General features: G+C 38.1%; 1 protein-coding gene across 1 annotated transcript in view; it reads left to right on the forward strand.

The window, feature by feature from the left end:
• ABCB7 (ATP binding cassette subfamily B member 7) overlaps positions 1-23,204 on the forward strand; it is a 139,168-nt gene that overhangs the window by 51,265 nt on the left and 64,699 nt on the right. The window contains exons 3-4 of the mRNA XM_056130139.1: positions 6,746-6,832; positions 17,851-17,970. Coding sequence (XP_055986114.1) covers positions 6,746-6,832; positions 17,851-17,970 — 207 coding nt within the window. The remainder of the gene's footprint in view (positions 1-6,745; positions 6,833-17,850; positions 17,971-23,204) is intronic.

A 23,204-nucleotide genomic window follows, 5' to 3' on the forward strand; every position in this document is an offset into this window, starting at 1 on the left:
GGTCCTTTGTTTTCTTTCAACACACATCTCCCATCCCCAATGATCCCTCTAATCATCATTGACTTAGTGATCCCTTTTCTGTCCAAGCTGTTTTCTCCCCCAGCTCATGAGGCAGGCTTCCAACCATAGAGCAGTCTTCCTAACCCTTGTCTCTACTGTCCTTGGGTGTCAGTCTCATATTATGTTATTTTACATTCCACAAATGAGTGCAGTCATTCCATGTCTTTCCCTCTCTTTCTGACTCATTTCACCTAGCATGATACTCTCCATGACCATCCACTTATCAAAAAGAACAAGAACAACCATTGCCGGAGCGGATGTGGGGAGAAAGGGACTCTCTTTCATTGTTGGTGGGAATGCCTTTTTGGAAAACAATATGGGCATTTCTTAAAAAACTAGAAATTGAGCTTCCATATGACTCTGCAGTACCACTTCTGGAAATACATCCCTAAGTCCAAAAATATCAGTAGAAATGACATCTGTACCTGTATGTTCATTGCAGAACTGTTCATAATAACCAGAAACTGGAACAACCCGAGTGCCCAAAGACAGACTGGTTAAAGAAACCTTGATTCATCTACACAATGGAATACTATGCAGGTGTTAGGAAAGATAAAGCCATGAAATATAATTTTTTATCTGCTGATTTTTCCTCATCTTCATTTGTATATCCAGATTCTGTACATTCATTTGTTCCTTTAATTACGTTTGCCAAAAATGATCCCTTTTTACATTTATAAGCAAATTAAAGTATCAGTAATTTCAGTTTTTTTCTTATTAACCTTTGTTGTATAATTAATACTTTTTTAGCTTACTTATATACTGTTTATCTTTTTTGTTTTCTTTTTACATTTATTGTGACTTTTGTTTTCACTTTGGGCTGGAGCAATAGCAAAGCAGGTAGGGCATTTGCCTTGCACGCAGCCAACATGGCCGACCAGAGTTTGATTCCTCCGCCCCTCTCGGAAAGCCCGGCAAGCTACCGAGAGTATCTTGCCCACATGGCAAAGCCTGGCAAGCTCCGCGTGATGTATCCGTTATGCCAAACACAGTAACAACAAAGTCTCACAATGGAGATGTTATTGGGCCCACTTGATGAACAACAGGAGGACAGTGACAAGTGATATTTGTTTTCACTTTAGGTAGGAAAAGCTATTGTTAGTGTTTCTGGTATAGGAAGTCTTACAAAGGAATCAGGGAACTGCTTCAACATTTTTGTTTTATTTTTGTTTTTTGGGCCATACCCAGCAGTGCTCAGGGATGACTCCAGGAATCACTCTTGGCAGTGCTCATTGACCATATGGAATGCCGGGTATTGAAACCAGGTTGCCTGCATGCAAGGCAAATGTCACACCCACTATACCATCACTTTCCCCCACCCCCACTTCAACTTTTTTTGTTGGGGAAAGTCTTTATTTCTTCTTAATGTATGAAGGTTGTCTTCAGCTGATAATTTCTATCTTTGAATATTTTGGATATGTAAATCCTCTTTCTCCTGGATTATAAGAATTTCTGTTGAGAAGTTTAATGATGACCTAAAGGTTATAGGCATTTTCACCTTGGCAGTCTTTAATGTTCTTTTTAGTTTCATTGATTTTTGACAGTTTTAGTATTTTATGTCTTGGTGCAGGTCTGTGCACTAGATTCATTGCATGTTCTTCTAGCTTCTTGAACATGTATATTAAGTTTCTGTCCTAGGTTTGTAAAATTCATAGCTATCATCTCTTTGAATAAGATCTTTGCTCCCTTTCCAACATACTTATGTTATCTTTACTAAAGGAATCAGTTCTCATAGTGCTGCTGCTGCTGCTGGTGCTTCCTTTTCTTCCTCTTCTACCACCACCACGTCCTCCTCCTCCTCCTCCCGCCCTCCCCCCCTCCTCCTCCTCCATCCACCACCACCTCCACCTCCTCCTCATTTCTTCTTTGTGGTCTTCATTGTCTTCTTAGTCTTCTTTGTCATCTTCTTTGTCTTCTCTGTCTGCCTCCTCTACTTCCCCTCCCCCTCCTTCCCTTCTTCCGTGTCCCTCCCTCTCCTCCCTTCCTCCCTTTCTCCTTTTCTTCCCACTCCTCTCCCCTCCTTCTCCTCCTCTCCTTCTATCTTTTACCTCTTCCTTCTCCTCTTCTCACTCTTCTCCTCCTCCTTCTTCTCCTTCCCTTCTCCTTCTTCTCCTCCTCCCCCTCCCTCTCCTTCCCCTTCTCCCCTTCCTTCCTGCCTCTCTGCCTCCTTTTCTTCTCCCCCTTCTCTTCCCTCCTCCCTTCCCTCATCCTTCTCTTTCTTCTCCTATTCCTTCTCCTTCTCTTCCTCCTCCTGCTGCTCCTCCTCCTCCTTTGAGTTCGCCTTCTCCTCCTCTTCTTCCGCCTCCTCCCTTCCTATTCCATTCTCTGTCCTCCTCTTCCCCCTATCGCTCCCTTCTTCATCCCCCCTCCTTCCTTCCTTCTTCCTTATTTTTTTTGCTTTTGGGGTAGACCCAACAGTGATCAAGGGCTCTTATCAGCTTAGTCCTCAATGGTTACTCCTGGCAGTGCTCAGGAGACAATGAGATCAAACCCAGGACTCCTGCATGGAAAGCTTACACTTAATTTGTTAACTATCTCTCCAGTCCTGTTTCTTCATAGTCTACATCTTATTTTCTCTCTACCCCACCTGAATCACTTAGGTGTTTGGAAGCTCTCTACCCTGTTCACTTTGTTATAATCTATTTCTAGTTCATTTATTTCATGTGCTGAATACATGCTAGATCTCTGCTAGTTTGTAGCATCAATGAAGTATCTTGGTACAGTACTCCTTCCAGTTAAATTTCTTTCTGAATTCAATTAGATTTCTGAGTTTTCTTGTACCTTTTAAGGTTTCTTCATGAGAATTCTTTTGTGTTCTCCATTATATTGCATTTTTCTCTGTCTTTAAGGTTGATGTCTGGAGAATTCCTTTTTAATGCCGTTTCTTAGGACTTCATATTGTTATTAAGTATATGTCTTTTTGTTTTTGAAGTAGACACCTTTTTGCTTTGGTTTTGTCAGCCTTTGCTTTTAACTTTAATTTAGTAGCTTAAGGGACTATGCTTCAGTCTTCCACTACCCCTTGATTGGCACTAAGCCTGTTATGGCTATTGTTGTTTGCATCACCATGTGGAACTCTGGGTTATTAAACATAATCTCTAAATTGTTGAGTATAGTCACTGGATTGAGCATAGTCACTAGTTTGTTGAGCATTGGGTCACTGTGGATGGAGGTGGTGAAGGGTATGTAGAAGTATTTTCTTTAATGAAATCTAGCTGGGTGGAGGGTACATAGAAGTTTATATATATATGTGTGTGTGTGTATATATATATATATATAAATTTTATTTATTGAATCACCGTGAGAGCAGTTACAAAGCTTTCGGGTTTAAGTCTCGGTCATACAGTGAAACACCCATACCTTCACCAGTCCCCATTCTCTACCACCAAAAACCCCAATATACCCCCATCCCACACCCTCCCCCTACCTGTAGGGCAGATGATTTCAAAACCTCTCTCTCCACTTTGATTACATTCAATACTTTGACACAAGATCCACCATTATTATTTGGGATTTTACCCCAACACTCAGATCTGCTGAAAAGGCAATAGTAGGCAATTTGTTTTCTATTTCTGGTTATGAATAACATATGATGTCGTGCGGCTGTAGTAGTGGCTATGCGATTTTGAAATTCTGAAATTTTAACAATTAAATCTGGAGGGATTTCTGCAAAAACCTGCTGGGTTTCAAGATTTGTTCCTGAGTCTCTGGGATCATGGACATTAAACAGCTTGATCAGAAGCCAGAGAGGCCTCTTTGGGACGGGGAGGAAAGGGCCGGCTCTACCCCCGTCCCATGAGGCCCCACATATCTTGTCACTGCGGGCCCAAACCTGACTGTCCAGTGACCTCTGGAAGATGGTGGCCACCGGGTCGCCAGGGGGAACAAGCAAAGGCACGAAACCTATTCCTACTTGGGGTGGCCCAACACTGGTAACCTACTGCAGGGACTGGATGCATTTCTGCAAAAAGCCGCTGGGTCCCAAGATTTGTTTCTGAGTCTCTTGGAACATGGCCATTAAGATGCTTGATCAGGAGCCAGAGAGGCCATTTGTGGGCAGCGATTCTGGATCTCGTTGGGACTGGGAGGAAAGGGCCGGCTCCTCCCCCATCTCGTGAAGCCACATGTGTCTCATCACTGCGGGCCCAAACCTGACTGTCCAATGGCCTCTGGCTGATGGCAGCCATAGAGCCTCCAAGGGGGAGCAAGCAGAGGGACAGCACCCTTTCCCCCCTGGCGTGGCACGGCGACAGTAACCTAATGCGGCGTCCAGATGCATTTCTGCCAAAAGCCACTGGGTTTCAAGATTTTTTTCTGAGTCTCTGGGATCATGGCTGTTACACAGTTCGATGAGGAACCAGAGAGGCCATGCCTCCAATATAGCTGAGCCGGAGGTGGTTTGTGGGTGTATCTCCCACATACCTAACTTTTGGCCGTTTATTTTCTTTGTAAACCTTGCCCCATGTTTTTGGGGTCTGGCCAAAGGCACAGCAGTAATTTTGGGGTATCTGGAAGTCTGAAGGCGCCATCAGGCTGCTGATACACTCGCCTCATAGGTACAGATTGACCTGTTGGCGGCACCATACCCCCTGAAGTTCTTCTTTTTATGAACTTGTCTCATCTCTCGTGCCTCTGCTTCCTACCTTCTTTGGGGTCCTGGGCCTATGACTTGGTTGTCAGAATTCCCTGGAGCATTGGTGTCAGTGAAGGCAGGATGGGAAGAAGATAAACCTCCCGTTTCCGTGCTATCCTTCATACCAGGTTTCTGACATCCTTGGGATTGACTTGGGCCATGGGTGTGACCTCTGTTGTCTCTGTCCTGTCTGCTACTCTCAGAAACTTTGGATCTAGCTGTCAAGTTGATAATTTCTGCTTCTTCCTGCCCCTCCCATAGCCCTGATTTACCCGCCTTGGGATAGAAATGTGACTGCCTCCAGTGTCCTGGAATGACAAACAGTCACTCTGGCTAATAAAGTTGATCAGTTAGGGCCAGAATGTTAGAACAGTGGGTAGAACATTGCATTGCATGTACCCAACCTGGTTTTTCTCCACAGGACACCATATGGTATCCCCAGCCATACCAGGAGTGATCCCTAAGCACAGGGCGAGGAGTAAGCCCTAAGCACCGCTCATTGTGCCCCCCATCAAAAACAAGTAAAGAAATAAAGTTGATCAGTGGGATAAAGAGGAGGAATTGCCACTCAGTGCCTCTCTTGCAAAACACAGTACCCAAAAGAAGAGAGAGAGAACAAGGGGGAATACCCTGCCACAGAGGCAGGATGGGACGGGGGGATGGGGGTTGGGGGGATGCTGGGACCCATGGTGATGGATGACGGGCACTGGTGGAGGGATGGGCACTTGATCATTGTATAACTGAAACCCAAGCATAAAATTTGTAAGTCTATAACTGTACCTCATGGTGTTTCACTAATAAAAAAAGAAAAAAATATCAAAAAAAAGAGGAGGAATTAAGAAATAGCTTACATCTTCATGATATTGAAGTCACTGTCCTCAAGCCTATATTTTAAGCTTAATCTTTGCTGTCTTGTTATGTTTTCTTGATGGTTTAATTTTTCTTTCTTTTCTATTTTTTGAGTTTTGGGTCATACCCAGTGATGCTCAGAGGTTATTTATGGCTCTGAACTCAGGAGTTACTCCTGCTGGTGCTTGGGGTACCATATGGGATGCTGGGAATTGAACCTGGATCAGCCTCGTGCAAGGAAAAGCCCTACCCACATACTATCCCTCCGGCTCCAATGGTTTAATTTTTCAAGAAAATTATGAGTACGCTTTTTTCAGTATACTCATAGTATACTGATATATACTGGTATACTATAATATATCATATACTATATATTACATAATATATAGTATAATACACTATATACTATATAATATTATATACTATATAACATATCGTATATGATATATACTACTTTTATTAGCTTATCAGTAATCTTAACACCCTTAAAAGCATCATAGTGTCAGGGTATCTTATACTTACAGGGATGTTTGGGAGATATGAGGATACATCTGTCTAATAAGCTAGTTCAGCAACCATTTGAAATTTATATTGGCCATATTTAAGATGCTGGAGTACATGCCATGGGATGTGTGTGTGTGTGTGTGTGTGTGTGTGTGTGTGCGCGTGTGTGTGTAAAATTGTTCCTAATCTTTAGAAATTCACCATATAATAGGAAAGATAAAAACTGTAGAAATTGTAGCATAAGATAGACTGTAGAAACACAGTTGTTTCTAAGTATATATATGTAGGCTGGAATTATAAGAAAAAGGATCATTTATATAGAATTATATTAAATTGTAAAGTAAACATACTTACACACGGATAGAAACTGAGATATAATATGTTACTTTTGATTGCTTATAGTAGAGTAACATTAACAGTTCTGTAGTTAATAGATATAGGAAGAAAGCTGCTAAACCATGTAAAAGTTTATAAAAATAAATCTTAATTTCAAAACATGTTTTAGAGAAGTAACTTGATGAATATTTATTATGTCTCATTATTTGTATTTATTGATCTGTAAAGTAATTGGGAAGGTCTTTTACTTTTTTGCTCTGCAGGGCTTAAAGCTGTGACTCTGAACTTATTGGGGTTATTCATTGGAGTAATATTTGAAATTCTATAATAGCTAAAGAACTGCTTGCTTTCATTTTCAACTAGGTTCTTCAGGCATGGCCACTGATAGAGAAGAGGACATGTTGGCATGGTCATGCTGGAGGTGGACTCCACACAGATCCAAAAGAAGGGGTAAGAGCCAATAACATGAAACTGGAAATTCTTGTTGATGTTTGTGCTTACATACAAAAATATATTGGCATATAGATAAGAGACAGATATTCAGGATTATTATATTTCAAAATATTTCAGTTTACTCCTATGTCTGCAGGTTTTCTAATATAAGACCATATGACTTGACCATAGCTTCAGAGATGAGATTTTTCTCAATTGGAAATTATTAGCATCAAATTTTTGTTTTTTTAACATTAAATATCACTGGTTAAAGTCATTGTATAATCTAGCCTTATAACTAATTAGTAAATGAGATTTAATGTAATTTTTGTGTCTTTTGAAGTTAAAACAATATGGACAGTCCTTCAGAAACAAGAAATTTAGCTTCCATATGACCCCACAATACCATTTCTGTGAATATATCTCGAGGATGCAAAAAAGAACAGTAGGAATGACATCTGTACCTATATGTTCACTGCAGTACTGTTCACAATAGCCAAAATCTGGAAATAACCCAAGTACCCTAGAACAGAGATGACTGTTTGGTACATCTACACAATGGAATACTATGCAGCTGTTAGGAGAAATGAAGTCATGAAATTTGCTTATAAGTGGATAGACATGCAGAGTATCAGTCTAAGTCAAATGAGTCAGAAAGAGAAGGACAGATATAGAAGGGCTGCACTCATTTGTGGAATATAAAACAATATAACATTAGGCTGATACCTAAGGATAGTAGATACATGGGACAGGAAGATTGCTCCATAACTGGAAGCCTGCCTCATGAGCAAAGAGGGGAGAAGGCAGCTGGAATAGAGAAGGGATTACTAAGAAAATGATAGCTTGAGGAACTGCTCAGGATGGGAGATGTGTGCTGAAAGTAGATAATGGACCAAACATGATAACCTCTCAGTATCTGCATTGCAAACCTTAATGCCCAAAAGTATAGAGAGAGTATGGGGAATCATGTTTGCCATGGAGGCAGGGGGAGGGTGGGAGAGGGGGGTATACCTGGTGGGGAATGTGAACTGGTAGAGGGATGGGTGTTTGAACATTGTGTGATTGTAACCCAAACATGAAAGCTTGTAACTATCTCACAGTGATTCAATAAAATTTTTTAAAAATGTCCCCTAGCTTTAAGGTAAATCATCAACATATTATATTTGTTTATTCATATTTTTATCACCGTTATTATCACACAGCCAAGCAAGACAGTGGGGCCACTGAAAATGACATGACTTACTTGTACTATACTTTTTCTAAGATAAGAAAATGATTTTGGTATACTGCGATTCATTTCTTTATCTGACCATCTTTCTCTGGCTTTGCTTTGACTCAAACTTGGTATGTGGTATCTCTGGGTAGAAGAGATATTTTCAGGATTAGTGGTTAAGTGAACAAATTTATTACGACACATTTTCTAAATTATAGGGAGAAATACTGTTTATCTTATTGTTAGATGACGGTTGGTAAGAGCATATTTCCAGTATTTCTCTCTGTATTTCGTTGATAAACTTTGTAGCTCCTTCCTTTCACAAAAATAAAAACTTACCACAATTTTATGTTATAACTTATTTTTGTATACCACTGTTCTTCATGACTGTCTTTCAAAAGAGCAAAATAAGATAAAACACACATAAAAACATTAATGTAAAAACAATATAGTGATATTTATTCATCCATGAAATTGTCTGGTATATGTGCCTGCTTTCATGATTATCTGTCACCAGGAGTTCTTAAGTAATGTTGGTAAATGCTGTTCCAAACACAACTAAAAATATGTTCACTAGTAAAGAGAAAGCAGTCATTTCTCTGAGGACCAAACTTCAAAATAGTTTCTTTATTCTCCAGAAAAATAAAAACAATACAAAAATAATTATACTTTATGTGTAAAGTACACTTTCCATATATTTGTTTACCTCTTTATCCTTCTTATCCTGCTATCTTTATGCTAGTGAGGTAAAATGAACCATAGAATAATGGAGCTTGAACTCTACACCAAAAGAAAAAAAATATGGTGTTGTAGTTAAAAAAGCTAATAAACTCTGGAGCCAGACTGCCTGGATTTAATTATTGTCTCTATCACTTTTTGGTAGAATGACCTTTAGCAAGTTATTTAATATCTGATTACATCACTTTTCTCATCTGTAGAAAGAATGGTTATCATGCCAAAGGGGATTCAAATGAGTTGCACCATGTGAAATTCTTAAATAGTGCATGACGCATAATAAGTTTTCAGTGGATATTAGCTGCTGTTTTTATAATGTCTTGTTTTTATAATATCAGTCAGTATATATTTATTTAAACAGTGCATATTGAATGGATGTTTTTCGCCAGTTCTCTGCCAAGTACTATGGATGACAGTTATGAGCTTTATAGTTTAGATGTTCTAACATCTAAATCAAGGACACAAATAATTCAGAACTTAATTTAAGGATAATTTCCCAAACTTTGATGTTTTGGGTGTATGTATTAGAAACACATCATTGATTGAATGCTTTAAAAATTGATAATGGAGCAGTCAGATAGTTTTGGTATAAATCTTGATGAAATTAGAAGTGAATAACAGTTTTGAGTATTAAAAATGGATGATTAGGAAAATCATAGTATGAGTCTGCAGTTATGATAAAATCAGTGGATACACACCAGTGCTCAAGAATGCCTGTATGATATGGAGAAATTGGTTTATTAAATATTTTTAAAATTTTTTTTGTGGTTTTGGATGTTACTCAGGTCTTACTCCTGGCTCTGTGTTCACTGCTTGATTACTCCTTGTCAACTCAGAGGACCATATAGGGTACCAGGGATGGAACCTAGGTCAACACGTGACATGTGCCTCCCTGCCTCCTGTATTATTGCTCCAGCCCCTGGACAGACTGTTTAAAAGTTCTGTTTTCATCTGTCATTAAGTGATCCTTTTTTGGTTTGTTTTTTGAGCCACACCCAGCTGTGCTCATGGCTTACTCCTGCCCTTGAGTTCAGGGATTAATCCTAGTGGTGCTTGGGAGACCATATGGGGTTATCAGGGATTGAACTGGGTTAGACACATGCAAGGCAAGTGCCTTAGTTATTTATTATCTCACTGGCCTCCTATCACGTGATCTTATAATCTTTATTAGATTTATCAAATTAAAGGATAGAGATTTTACTGACTGGCCAATACCGGTCAGTCAGATTGATATTTTTTTCTCAATTATAAGTGATTAAATTGATGGTTAGATATGTCTGTCTCATGTGTAGCATAAACCATTTTTTCTTTGTGCCTTTTCTCTGGTTAGTAAGCTATTCCATTGTGTTTTCAGAGTAATAGAACTTAGAAAATAAACATTGAAGTATAGAAAAAATAACAATAATTGTAAATGTCTTGCAGACAATTACTATATCTTTTTTCTCCCATTCACTAATTCACTATACTTTTATCTCCAATATCTGGGAAATGTTTTCCAAGTTACCTTTTGGATTTTTCTGTTAGACATTTAAGATGTCTTTTGAACCAACTTATCAAGCTGATGTTCTTTCTAACAGTTTTGACTTAGGGATCAAAACTATTTCTTTTTTTGAAGTTAATCGTCTTGGATTAAAGAGAAAATTCTCTGAATCCTTTTTCATTCCTGGAATTGTGGGCATTTCCACATTTTCTGTCAGAATATTTTTAGAAAGACAACATTTAGTTCGTGGTCCATATTTATACAAAACATATAACAGTCTATTTTTTTTGTTTTTTCACTTTGCCCCCAAAGAGTTTCTATACCAATCCCCTATTCTCTGTGTTAGAACTTTTCTGTCTGTAAGAATTTAGGATTTCCTGTAAAACAGAATTTTAGATAAATTCATCAGAGAATAAAATGTGATTTGGGAGTCAGAGAGATAGTACATGACTTAACTACTTTCGTATGGTTAAGTTTACATGTAGTTGACCTCATTTCAATCCCTGGCACCACCACATATGGTCCTCAGAGACCACCAAGAGCGATTTCTGAGCACAGAGTCAGGAGTAAGTCCTGAACACCTTCAGGTTTTGCCTGGACCACATTCCCGCTTTCCCTCACCTCTGCAAATAAAGAAAAGGTGATTTATCATTATCATAATAATATTTTCTTCTTTTGTTACACTTCAGTTCTTACTCTTTCTTATCAAAGCCCAATGGGCTTCCTTCCCTTGAAAGGAATCATCTTCTAGAAAAAATGTCTCAATTTTGTGCTTAACAACCCTTTTTGTTTGATAGGTATAAAGTTATTACCAACCTAACAAATAAATCATGTATTCAATTTATTAATGTATTTAATTACTGAAAAATTTTACAAGCAAACTGTTCTCCATGTACTTTTTAAAAATTTTTTTTTAATTTTTAAATTTTTATTAGTGAAACACAATGAGGTACAGTTGTGCACTTACAAATTTTTGTGCTTGGGTTTCAATTATACAATGATCAAATACCCATCCCTCCACCAGTGCCCATTTTCCACCACCACGGGTCCCAGTATCACTCCCACCCCCCATCCTCCCCATCCCACCCTGCCTCTGTGGCAGGGCATTCCCTTTTGTTCTCTTTCTCCTTTGGGGTGTACTTTTAACTATTTCCTTGTGCTTATCTACACAATTATCAGCTATAGGTTTTGACTTACAGATATTTGTGGCAGTGAGGAACTGCTTCTCTAAGATCACGGTATTGCAGGCTTCCAACCGTTGACTTGGCCCCTGCTATCCTTGGCCTTGGGTATTAGTCTCATACTGATTTCTTTTATATCCCACCAATGAATGTAGTCATTCTGTATTTGTCTCTGTCCTTCTGACTCATTCACTCAGCATGAATGTCCATCCATTTATAAGCAGATTTCATGACTTGCCACAAGTGACTTTGGACAGGAACTGAGTGTTGAAAGTAGGCAAAGGGATATACCTACTGTATCTGTATTGAAAACCATAATACCCAAGCCAGGGGTGAGAGGGGAAGAGGAGAGAAGGAAGGAGGGAGAGGGAGAGAAAGAGAGAGAGAGCCTAGCATTGGGGTGGGAGGGAAACTGGGGACATTGGTGGTGGGAAGTGTACACTGGTAAAGGAATAGGTGTTGGAACATTATATGACTGAAACCCAATCATAAACAAATTTTAACTGTGCATCTTAATGATTCAATTAAATAATGTTTTTAAAAGTAAAATATATATCAAGAAAAGATCGCAGTGTCAAATTGAACACTGCTACATAAAGTATTGCAGTTTGTGACTTTCTACTTACACCTTCTAAGTTAGGTGATTTAAATTTTGTTTTTGACCTACTGTGCTTTGATTTTACTGTTTCAGTTCCCAGAGTGCAGGTAGGTATTTCTCTCACCAGTTGTTTCTTATCTACCCAGCTCATAAAGCTGATAAGGCTATATATTAGTGCCAAATAAGTTAATTTTTAAGAATCTGCCTAATGCTGTGATGACTTAAGTAAATATTACATGTATCACTTTGCTGTTAAAAATGTGTCTTTGTGCATTAAAGATAATTTATTACTTAGTATATCTTTGTAATTAACTGTTATATTTAATAATGGGGCTGGAGCGATAGCACAGTGGTAGGGGATTTGCCTTGCATGCAGCCAACATGGCCGACCCAAGTTCGATTCCTCCGCCCCTCTTGGAGATCCTGGCAAGCTAACCGAGAGTATCTTGCCTGCACGGCAGAGCCTGACAAGCTACCTGTGATGTATTCGATATGCCAAACACAATAACAACAAAGTCTCCAATGGAGACGTTACTGGGCCCGTTCGAGCAAATCGACGAACAACGGGAGGACAGTGACAGATTTAATAATTAAATTTATAAATTTAATTAATCGATATAATATAATTAAACATCTAGTATGGTGGTCCTCCCGTTATTCATCGATTTGCTCGAGCGGGCCCAGTAATGTCTCTATCGTGAGACTTGTTACTGTGTTTGGCATATTGAATATGTCACGGGTAGCTTGCCAGGCTTTGCCGTGTGGACGAGATACTCTTGGTAGCTTGCCAGGCTCTCCTAGAGGGAGGAATCGAACCCGGCTTGGCTGGGCTGGCTGCGCGCAAGGCAAATGTCCTACCGCTGTGCTTTCACTCCAGTCCCAAACATCTAGTATAAAAATAAATATTTATTGAACTTTGTTTCTGGTCTTAGTTAAGTTTCTCTCTCTGGCATCTGCTGTTTTCTTTTGTTTCATCTTCTTTTTATTACCTTTCATCTTCTTTGACAGCTCTCTGATATTTCAAAACTTTTTCTGCCAAACTTAATTTCAAGGGGGAGGTGGAGAGGGCACTTTTTTAACAGTTGAAGATCTTAGTAAGTCAACTTGAATTCCTTCTGTTGTGATCTTTGGGTTTTGTTTCCAAATCTGTTTTCCTTTAATTATGGCTAGCTGACTCCCTTTACATGTAACCAAAAGAATTAAGACTGTTCTAAAAATCTACTTTAGTGCAAGTTTTTAGTATTCATAAGGCTTCAAATGTCAGTTCTCTGTCTTAAGTTTAGACTATTTAGCTACAGGAAGAACACCATATTGTTAATATTGGAGGAAAGTAGTTTCATTCCTTCTTTTACAGTCATTTTATAATTAAAAATTTTTACTAAGGTTACCATGATTTACAAAGTCATTCATAGTTGAGTTTTAGGTATATAAGTTCCTTTCAAAGATACATACTACATAGTTTAGTAGAGCTTTTCTTTTATCATGATATCGTCATCACAGCTATTTTTTAAAAGTAACTTTTAAAAGGCAAAGCACCGTGGGTAGGGCGTTTGCGGTGCATGTGACCTACCTGGGTTTGATTCCTCTGTCCCTCGTGGAGAGCCTGGCAAGCTACCGAAAGTATCCCACCTGCATGGCAGAGCCTGGCAAGCTCCCCATGGCACATTCGTTATGCCAAAAATAGTAACAAGTCTCACAATGGAAACATTACTGGTGCTTGCTCGAGCAAATAGATGAACAATGGGACGATAGTGTATAGTGCTAACTTTTAAAATTTATTTGCTGTAAAAATAGTACAGGTTATAGAACTTTAAATTTTCTCTATATAAGTAATTTTCTTAAAGCAAACTATCATTATTCAACCTTTAGCTCCTTAAGGAATTTGATCCTTGAGAAAACTTCCCTTACTTAAATCATTATACTTTAAATGGGTATATATGCTGCTTGTATTGCTTAGTATGAAAAGGATAATTTGATGTAAAGATTCTGTCTGATTTAGTCTCAAGATTGTAATCATCTCTTTTTAGCTTTAGACAATCTTTTTTTTTTATTGGGATTGCCATTAGGTATGTTTATAAAACTAAAAAACATGGTTTATAAAACTAAACATACCATCTTTCAAAACCATCACAGTTAATTTTCTTCTAAATGTAGTATATTATTTTTTAGGATCTGTAGTAAGGCCTCCAATTCTATTCTGGTGCAGTAAGATTAACAGTAAAAAAAAGTTAATTTTTTTACTGGTTTACAATTTTATGGAATTTGTGTTGTTTAGCTTCATACCTCTAGATGAGTGTAATTATCATCACTCCTATCAGCACTGCAATTCTAGTGCCATCCAACCATTAAAAATGATCCTGTTTTTTATTCTTCCCCTACCTTAGCCCCTTCCTATGGTAAGCATTATAGTTTTCATGAAGACCAGCAATTTGTTTTGTTGTTTCTTGACAGTTCTTTTGTTTTAGTACACAAGTTAATGACACTATCTCTTGTCTTTCATGTCCTTCCAACATAGCTTAATCACCTCAATTTAAATTTTTTAAACCTACCTACCTATTGAAATGCTCTTTAATTTGTTCTTCACTTTTTGGAAACTACAGTTTTCAAACTATAATTTTTCCAAATTATAACTGAAGTCATGTATTTTATAGTTTAATGGACTCATGGATGATTTCACAACTTCAGAACTCATTTTGTTAAATGAAGTGGTAACATTTTATGCATTATTAAGCCAAGTAGAATAATTTCCTTCCTCTTAGCCATAACTTCTATATGTGTTCATATTGAAAAAATTTTATAGTGTGTTGTAGAAGATTTGAGAGGAGTGTTTCTAAAGATAAAAGAAGTGGTCCTTTAGAAAAGTATATTCCGATCAAGAAAATCCAGACAAAATTGGTGAAATGGGAAAGTGATTAAAACATTCCAGTTTGTGTTATGATGCATTAAATTATGTTCATTTAGTAAAAGGTCAGTTGGAAAAGTGAATTTTAAAATAATAACATTATTCCCCCTTTAAAAAATGCCTTATACTTATGTACATGTACACAGACATGTCCTTTTAAAAGATGTCTTGAGTATATGTGTTTATAATACAAAGTATTAAAAACCATATTTTTATCTTTTTTACTTTTGCCATATTTTGTATTTAAAGTGGTTTAGAAAGGAAGTCCTGTTTTTCAGTACAATGCAGATAGTTTTATTTAATAAACTTTTTAAAAGAAATTAGAAAAGTAATTTACTGAACCTTGTGGACAGAATAGCCATAATATAAAACTATCTTGTATTATGTTGAACTAAATTTCTTATATGTTTACAGTTTTCCACATTACTGCTTACAAATATACTTAAAATTGTGTGTCTTTTACCCCTCAAATGCATTATTTTTTTCTTTTATATGTGAACTACACAAGATAAAAGCAAATAAAAAGAAGAGTATAAAATTCATCAATGAGGGGCTGGAGCGATAGTACAGTGGTTAGGGCATCTGCCTCGCACGTCTCTGGCCCATCTATCCATTTTTATGCATGTGTAAACCTTTACCTGTAACATGTATTTGATGAAAAATAAGCTTTTTACTCTTCTTTTTTCACTTACCATTTCTTTCCCTTCCTCCCTCTATCCTCTCTTCTCTTTTACTCTCTCCTTATTGTGTGTGTATTTTTGAATGGCTATATTATATGTATTGCTGGAATTTGTTTGGTCAGTTTCCTATCATTGTTTATTTAGGATGTTTCTGTTTTCTATTAGAATATCATGGGAAGAGACATCTTTATTTAAAAAAAAAATTGGATAGATAGTGCCACATCTGTGCTCAGGAATCACTCCTGGCCATGCTCAGGGAACCAGGTTACTAACAGGGAGCTAACCAGGGTTGATTATGTGTAAGGCAAGCTCTTTCCTCCAGTGCTATCTCTGGCCTGAGAATACACATTTTTGTAGATAAATTTTCATTGAATAGTGAATATAAGCTTTGTACTCTTGGTAAATTTATGTTATCCACTATATAGATTATAATAAAGAGCTCACAACAAAAATTTGCTTACTCATCATGGAATTTAAATTCAGGGAGAGATGTTAATCAAATAATTAAACTGCTTTATATATTTATATGTATATAGTTTATGAGTGAAATGGATACTATGAAAGAAAACAATATTGTTCTGTGAAACAGTATAGTCAAAGATCCTTACTGGATATAACACCTCACTGAGAAAGTACTACTTGAATTGGCAATTAACTAATTAGAACTGATTGAAGGGCCATTGGTATCTCAGAGGCAGAGTGTTTCAGACACAGTGAATGGTATTGTGTAAAGGTTCTGTGGCAGGAGGTATTATGAAATATTTGAGAAAGTTAAAGAATATGTGTATAGTAAAAGCAGCTAATAAGAAGCAGCGGTATAATAAATTGCCAGAGAGATCTAGGCAGGTCAAGCAGAGTCTCATAAGACACATTAGGATTTTTGGTCTTTATTTAAGAGTAATGGAATGCTGTGGAAAAGTTTTAAGTTGAGAGTAAGAACTAATTGCAGGATAAACCAGGTGGACACAAAGCAGCATAGATGGAGTGAAATCAGTTGGGGGGCTTTTCATTGGCTGACATATAGAAATGAAAAAATGATAAAATTATTCTTAGAGTATATTCTTAATTATTGTTTTAAAAACTCCCCAAAGTGAAATTCTTTACCCAAAGAGCCAGTATTTTATTTTGTTTTGTTTTTATTTTACATATATTTTTTGCTTCCCAAGCAGTGCTCAGGGGACCAGGGATCATTACCAGCGATTCTTGGTCAACTGGACTGGTAGTTCAATGCATATACTTGAGGGTGCTGGAGATTACCAGGGTCACTCTGGCAATACTTTGGGGACCATGTGCCAGGGATTGAACCAGGGTCAATTGCATAAGAGGCATGTGCCTTCAGCCCTGTACCTCTGGTCCCCAAAAGGTAGATGTTAAAAGCTTATGGTAGATAGCAGATGGCTTCTTAGAAAGATTTTTTTCAGTGTTCTCTACCAAGAACAGTGTTTTGTAGTGCCCATTTCTATACTGTTTTACCAACAATGAGCACTTCTTTCTCCCCTTCTAACAGCTTATCCAGAAATTAAGTAAATACTTAAGGTTTAAAATTTGTTATTTTAGCAACTTTATTATATATGTATTGATCTTATTTTGACTTTAGAAAGTATGATTTTCTTTCTTTTATTTTTCCACTGAAAACTAAAACTGAATTAGAGGTTTAATGGAAATGTTGCCTTGGGAACATGAGGGAAAATGTAAGATTGATTTAGATAAGACTAAGCAAGCGTGGCTGGAAAATTGGATTTTTATTAAAAATTTTAAGAATTCAACCCCTGTTCTATGTAATGAAACATAAAACTTTTATTTTCCTAAATACTTTATTGAAACTTTGTTCTGTCATAAGTTTGATCTTAGGACTCTAAACTACTTTAAAATCTTTTAGATTTATTTAATAAAGAATTCAAAAGTATATAAATATTTTGGCCACCAATATGGAAATATGGAACTATGTCTGAAATATTTTTGTTTTTATAGATAATAGCTGAGAAATAAACATAAAATGTATTTTAGTTCTGCTGAATAACATTTTGGTAGTATAAGGTTGGCTGTTGCTGAAAGTAATGAATTAAGAGAAATAATTAGTTTTTGAAAAGCTATTGAAATAGTTAATTTTTACCTAAATATTAGATTTAGAATAAAAGTTATATTTATAATTTTTCATCATTTTGCTATTTTTGTGATTCTAAATATTGAACATAGTTATATTTAAAATGCATATTACTCACTGCTGTTTTTTCTTTCTCTCAATAGTTAAAAGATGTTGATACTCGGAAAATCATAAAAGCAATGCTTTCTTACGTATGGCCCAAAGACAGGCCAGATCTGCGTGCTAGAGTTGCCATTTCCCTGGGATTTTTGGGTAGTGCAAAGGTAAGAATAGGAAAATTATGAATTGTTTGTTGCTATAAGTTAAACATGATCTGATGTTTCCTGGTAATGAAACTTAGGGCTAACTAATATAAGCTTCCACTATGTGGGAAGTATTGTCGACTTTTTGAACCCTTACTTTATATATATAATTCTTTTAAGAAAAATGTTATTGACCTAACATTGATTTATTGCCTTTAGACTTCAGTTATGCAGTATTATGATTCAATATCTGAATGTGGCAACATAACACTTCTTTGTAGTCAGCAAAAATCACATGGTAATAATGCCTGATTTGTCTGTGTATCAGACTTTTATCAGCCTCAGCTTAATGGAATTGTTTCCTGAAATCAGAGTAAAATACAAAACCATTAGTTGTAACAACTCACAAAGAACTTTATAAAAAGTTTCAAAGCCATGTTGGCTTTTTTTTTCTTTTTGGGTCATACCCAGTGATGCTCAGGTGTTACTCCTGGCTCTGAGCTCAGGAATTACTCCTGGCGGTTCTTGGGGAACCATGTGGGATTGAACCCGTGTCGGCCTCATGCAAGGCAAACACCCTACCTGTACTATTGCTCCTGCCCCTGTTGGCTTTTATTTAATACATGTTTCTAGTGTGGGTACCATTTAACCATTTAGTATGGGGTATCTATATCTTAGCAGCCTCCTCAACTTGTCACTATACCTGAATCCATTTTAATAATGCAGAGTTGTAATAACTACTTTGAGTTTGCAAGATCCTCTATTTTCAATTTATTTAAATCCTTAAAGTCAGTAAAGTGTTATATATCTTTAGGTACAGTATATAGTCATAGTACATTTTTAATCTCTGGAGTAAGAAAACAGTTTTCTGTACCTTACTAATCTAATAAACTCAGGCAGATTTCTTAGTCCCAGCCTCAGTTTCCCAATTTGCAAAATAGAGTTGTTACAAGGCTGAAGCAAATCAACTATAAAAAGATTAGAGCATTGCCTGACAGTAAAATATGTTTGTTAAAATGAATTAAAATTTCCATTAAAGAATAGTTTTAAATGTATGCTAACGTGTAAATGAGGTTTGACTATAATTTGTTTGAGACTCTTACCTATTAGGGTTAATATATTGTCTTGGAACCCATGTCTTATAGTTTATTCTTATATCATGTATGTTCTCTTTATTCCTATTAAAAATGTATTGAGGACTTGTTATACAGAGTAATGTCCTTGGCTCTGCAGAGCACTCAAATTTAAATAAATCATATTTTTCTCTCAAATTAGATTGGATAAGGCAAATTTTATTTTACTGCCACACTACAAAATAGGTCATGAATGAATTTTTTAAATTTTGAGTTAAGAGTTGTAGCATTTTAAAGACAAGTGTCACAATGGTCGGCAGTCAGGCAAAGTTTCACAGAAAATGTGATGTCTGCAATGGACAGAGATTGATGGGTGGAAATTTAACAGCCTAACAGGACCAAAAACGTAGGAAATGTGTAATATATAAGGAGAAGGGAGTAATCTTGTATGCTTTACTATCTCTATGGCCCTGAAATGTCCATTTTTTTTAACTTGGATAGTTGCTGCACAATATGTAATTTATTAACATTTTATAAATAGGACTTTTTATGGTTGTTTGGGGGTCACATCTGACGATGCTCAGTACTTCTGGCACTTCACTCAAGAATTAACTCCTGGCAGTTAATTGGGAGACCATATGGGATGCCGGGGATTGAACCCGGGCCAGCCATGTGCAAGGCGAGTACCCTATCCACTGTACTATTGCTCCAGTACCAGGATTTTTTTTTTAAACAATGATAGACCAAAGTGGTGAGAAACTGAGAGAGAAGATGGTGGTGGCACAGTTGCAGGTGCGAGAGCTGGCAGAATAGTAGCAGCTCTCAGCACTCTGAAAAGCAGGGCTGATGGGATCATAAAATTTCTGTGAGAATGACTCTAGGTGCTCTTTGAATATTTTCTCTCAGAAAGAGTGGCTTTTCTTGTTATCTATATTGCAAAACCATGTTGTCCAAAAGTAGAGAGAGAGTTTGGGGGACATCCCAGCCTTCCCCCATAGAGGCTGGGATGGTGGGGGGGGGGGATACTGGGGACATTGGTGGTGGAGAATGTTCAATGGTGGAGGGATGTTTGATATTGTTTGACTAAAACTCAAACATGAAAGTTTTGTAACTGTATCTCACAGTGATTCTCTAAAAACAGTGCCTTTATGTGGAACCAAACTGGTGCCTGCAGCAGAGCACTGGCCAGAGTGGGACTCGTGAAGATAGTAGCGGCACTCGTGCAGACTCCAAAACTGATGGACCTGCTGCAGCTCTTAGCCCTACAGGAAGTTGGCCATCATGGTGGCAGAAGTTTAGTGTGAATATGAACAGGGCTCTTCAGCTCCAACTTGGCAGTACTGCGGAGTGTGGGTCCTGAAGTTCAGGGGGCAACCTGGTTCCCACCATGGGAGGCCAACTCAAGCAACTCACCACTGACAAGGCATTGTCGCCACCATTTCTTCCCCAGACCACCCAATACTGCTAGTGCTACCATAGGATATTATAGAGGAAATCCTCCTTGAGTGCCAACCCTGGAGAATGAGGATGGGGGCATGTGCCCCTAGGCAGGTTCTGCAGGATTGCTGGCTATGGCCCACCCAGAGTGCCCAAGCTATGAATGGTAGCAACCCTGGCCTTGGTTGTGGTCCCTCCCAGCATGACTCCTTCTTCGACTGGTGTCAAAGGACACCTCACCACCAGCAGATCAACCTGAACCCAGGTGGGGGGGTTGGTGGGCGAGGCATAAGCAACTTTATGGTACCCTCGGCCTTCCTGATACCACTAAATCGCTGCTTTGCTTCTGGCCAGACTCCCAACAACTCAGGACCAAGTTTTCCAAGAAATTTAACTGCCAAAAGTTACGTATGTGGGAACCACTCCTATAGACACCCTCCGGCTCAGCTATATAAGCTCATTTATCAGATTTGCTCCACTGTATCTCACAGTGATTCAATAAAAAGAGTGGCTTTAAGTGGAACCAAACTGGTGTCTGCAGCAGAGCATTGTCCATAGTGGGACTTGTGAAGATAGCAGCGGCGCCCATGCAGGCTTCAAAGCTAATGGAGGTGCTGTACCTCTCAGCCCTATAGGAAGCTGGCCATCATGGTGGCAGAAGTTTAGTGTGAATGAACAGGGCTAGAGTTAATCTTGGACCTGTACAAGGCTGAACAGATTAGAGTAGATTGGAGGGGGGCAGATTTGCTTGGTGCCTGCCCAAGCAGAGCCCCGCGAGGCAGCTTGCTCCCACAATCCAAATTGCCACCATGTCCTTGGCCAGACTACATCATCTTGGGATGGACCTCACCAAGATAATTAATGTGCTGAAAATTTGGGTATGTAGGTTTTGTAACTGAAATCTCCAGGTTTTCTTGGAGTTGGGATATGCTACCTTCCTCCACTTCCCTATACTCCTGGAAACACCCACAGTCACCCCATGAACCAACTCTAGCACCACCATATAAGCTCTTCTATTGATGTTGCTTCAGAGACCCATAAATAAATCTTGAAAGAGATCAAAAGCTACAGTTAATCTCGGAACTGTGCAAGGCTGAACAGATCAGGGTAGGTAGGAAAGGGGTGGGTTTGCCTGGTGCCCACCCAAACAGAGCCCTGGCAGCTACTTGCTTCGACAATACAAAGTCACCACCCTGTCCCTGGCCAGACTCCACCATCTTGGGATGGACCTCACCAAGATTAATCTCCTGTAAATTTGTGTATGTGGGTTTTGTGCCTGAAATCTCCAGGCTTTCTCCAGGTCAGAATGGGCTTCCTCTCCCACCAACCTGTACTTCCAGAAACCTCAGTAGTCAGGCCCACACTCCAAAGATTCCATCCAGTTTTTAAAAAGCTACTCCAGATGTACTTTCCTGATAAAAATACTGAACACCTAGAACAAAAACGATAATCTCTTAGCACCTGTATTGCAAATCATAATGCACAAAAGGAGAGAAAGAAAGACAAAGGTGACTGCTATAGAGGCAGGTGGGGAGAGGGGGGTTAGAGGCATGGTAGGAGGGAAACTGGGGAAATTGGTTTTGGGAAATGTGCACTAGTGGAGGGATGGGTATTGGAGTGATAGCACAGCGGTAGGGCATTTGCCTTGCACGCAGCCAACATGGCCGACCCGAGTTCGATTCCTCCACCCCTCTCGGAGAGCCCGGCAAGCTACCGAGAGTATCTCGCCCACACGGCAGAGCCTGGCAAGCCACCTGTGATGTATTCGATATGCCAAACACAGTAACAACAAAATCTCCAATGGAGACTTTACTGGGCCCGCTCGAGCAAATCGCTGAACAACGGGAGGGCCTTTACCTTTACCTTTACCTTTTATTCTATGCATTAATTTGGCAAATATTTACATACAAGTTACAAAATGAATGTAATGGTTTGGATGAGAAATGGTAGCAGTTTGTACTGGATTGATAAGAGAAGTGGTAATATAGAGGGACAGGATGCTAGCAGTCTTATAAACATGAGGTAGGGAGGTAGCCTTAATGAGATTTAGCAAGAAAAGTGAGGTACTAGAAATAAAAGAGGGAAATAGTATTCAAAGCTGATGCCAAGAGGAAAAAAACATATACCTTTGAAGAATTGGGTGGTAAGTAAGAAAGGAATTTGGGAAGTATAAAATTTGTTTTGGGGCAAGTTGAGTTCAGTGTGTTAGTGGAACATCAAGATAAGAGATTCTGCTGGGAGTACAAAATATAAGACAAGGTCTCTAAGAGCCCAGGTTTAGCGATATTAGTAAGTGATAGTTGAAGCAAGAAAACTTAGCAAGTTTACCAATGAAAAGGAGAGAAATAAGAGACCAACTGCAGATACAACCTTTGAATAATTGTGTTCCTGTTGGAAACTGAGACAGACAGTAACAGAAATAGGGGAGAAGTAATTGAAGAGGTAGTCTTATTACCTCTCAAGTCATAAATATGTAATTATTACAAAATAAGCTAGCTACATTCCTTTTATTTTTCTCTCCTTTCTCATGTAATAATTTTGTTGAACACTCCCACAATGAAGTGGATCTTTTTCCTGAAAGAGTACTTAAATTGAGATGCTGAGCAATGGACCATAACTTATGCTTTTTTCTATTTGAATAAGTTTTAAGAAAATGCAGTATTGCAAATCTAACTTTGATAACTAAAGATGATTTTTAAAGAAAAATTAGGCATTTAAGGATCGTGATTTACAAAGCTGTTAATA

The sequence above is a fragment of the Sorex fumeus genome, unplaced genomic scaffold (assembly GCF_029834395.1).
Source record: "Sorex fumeus unplaced genomic scaffold, SorFum_2.1 ptg000073l, whole genome shotgun sequence".
Classification (NCBI taxonomy): Eukaryota; Metazoa; Chordata; class Mammalia; order Eulipotyphla; family Soricidae; genus Sorex; species Sorex fumeus.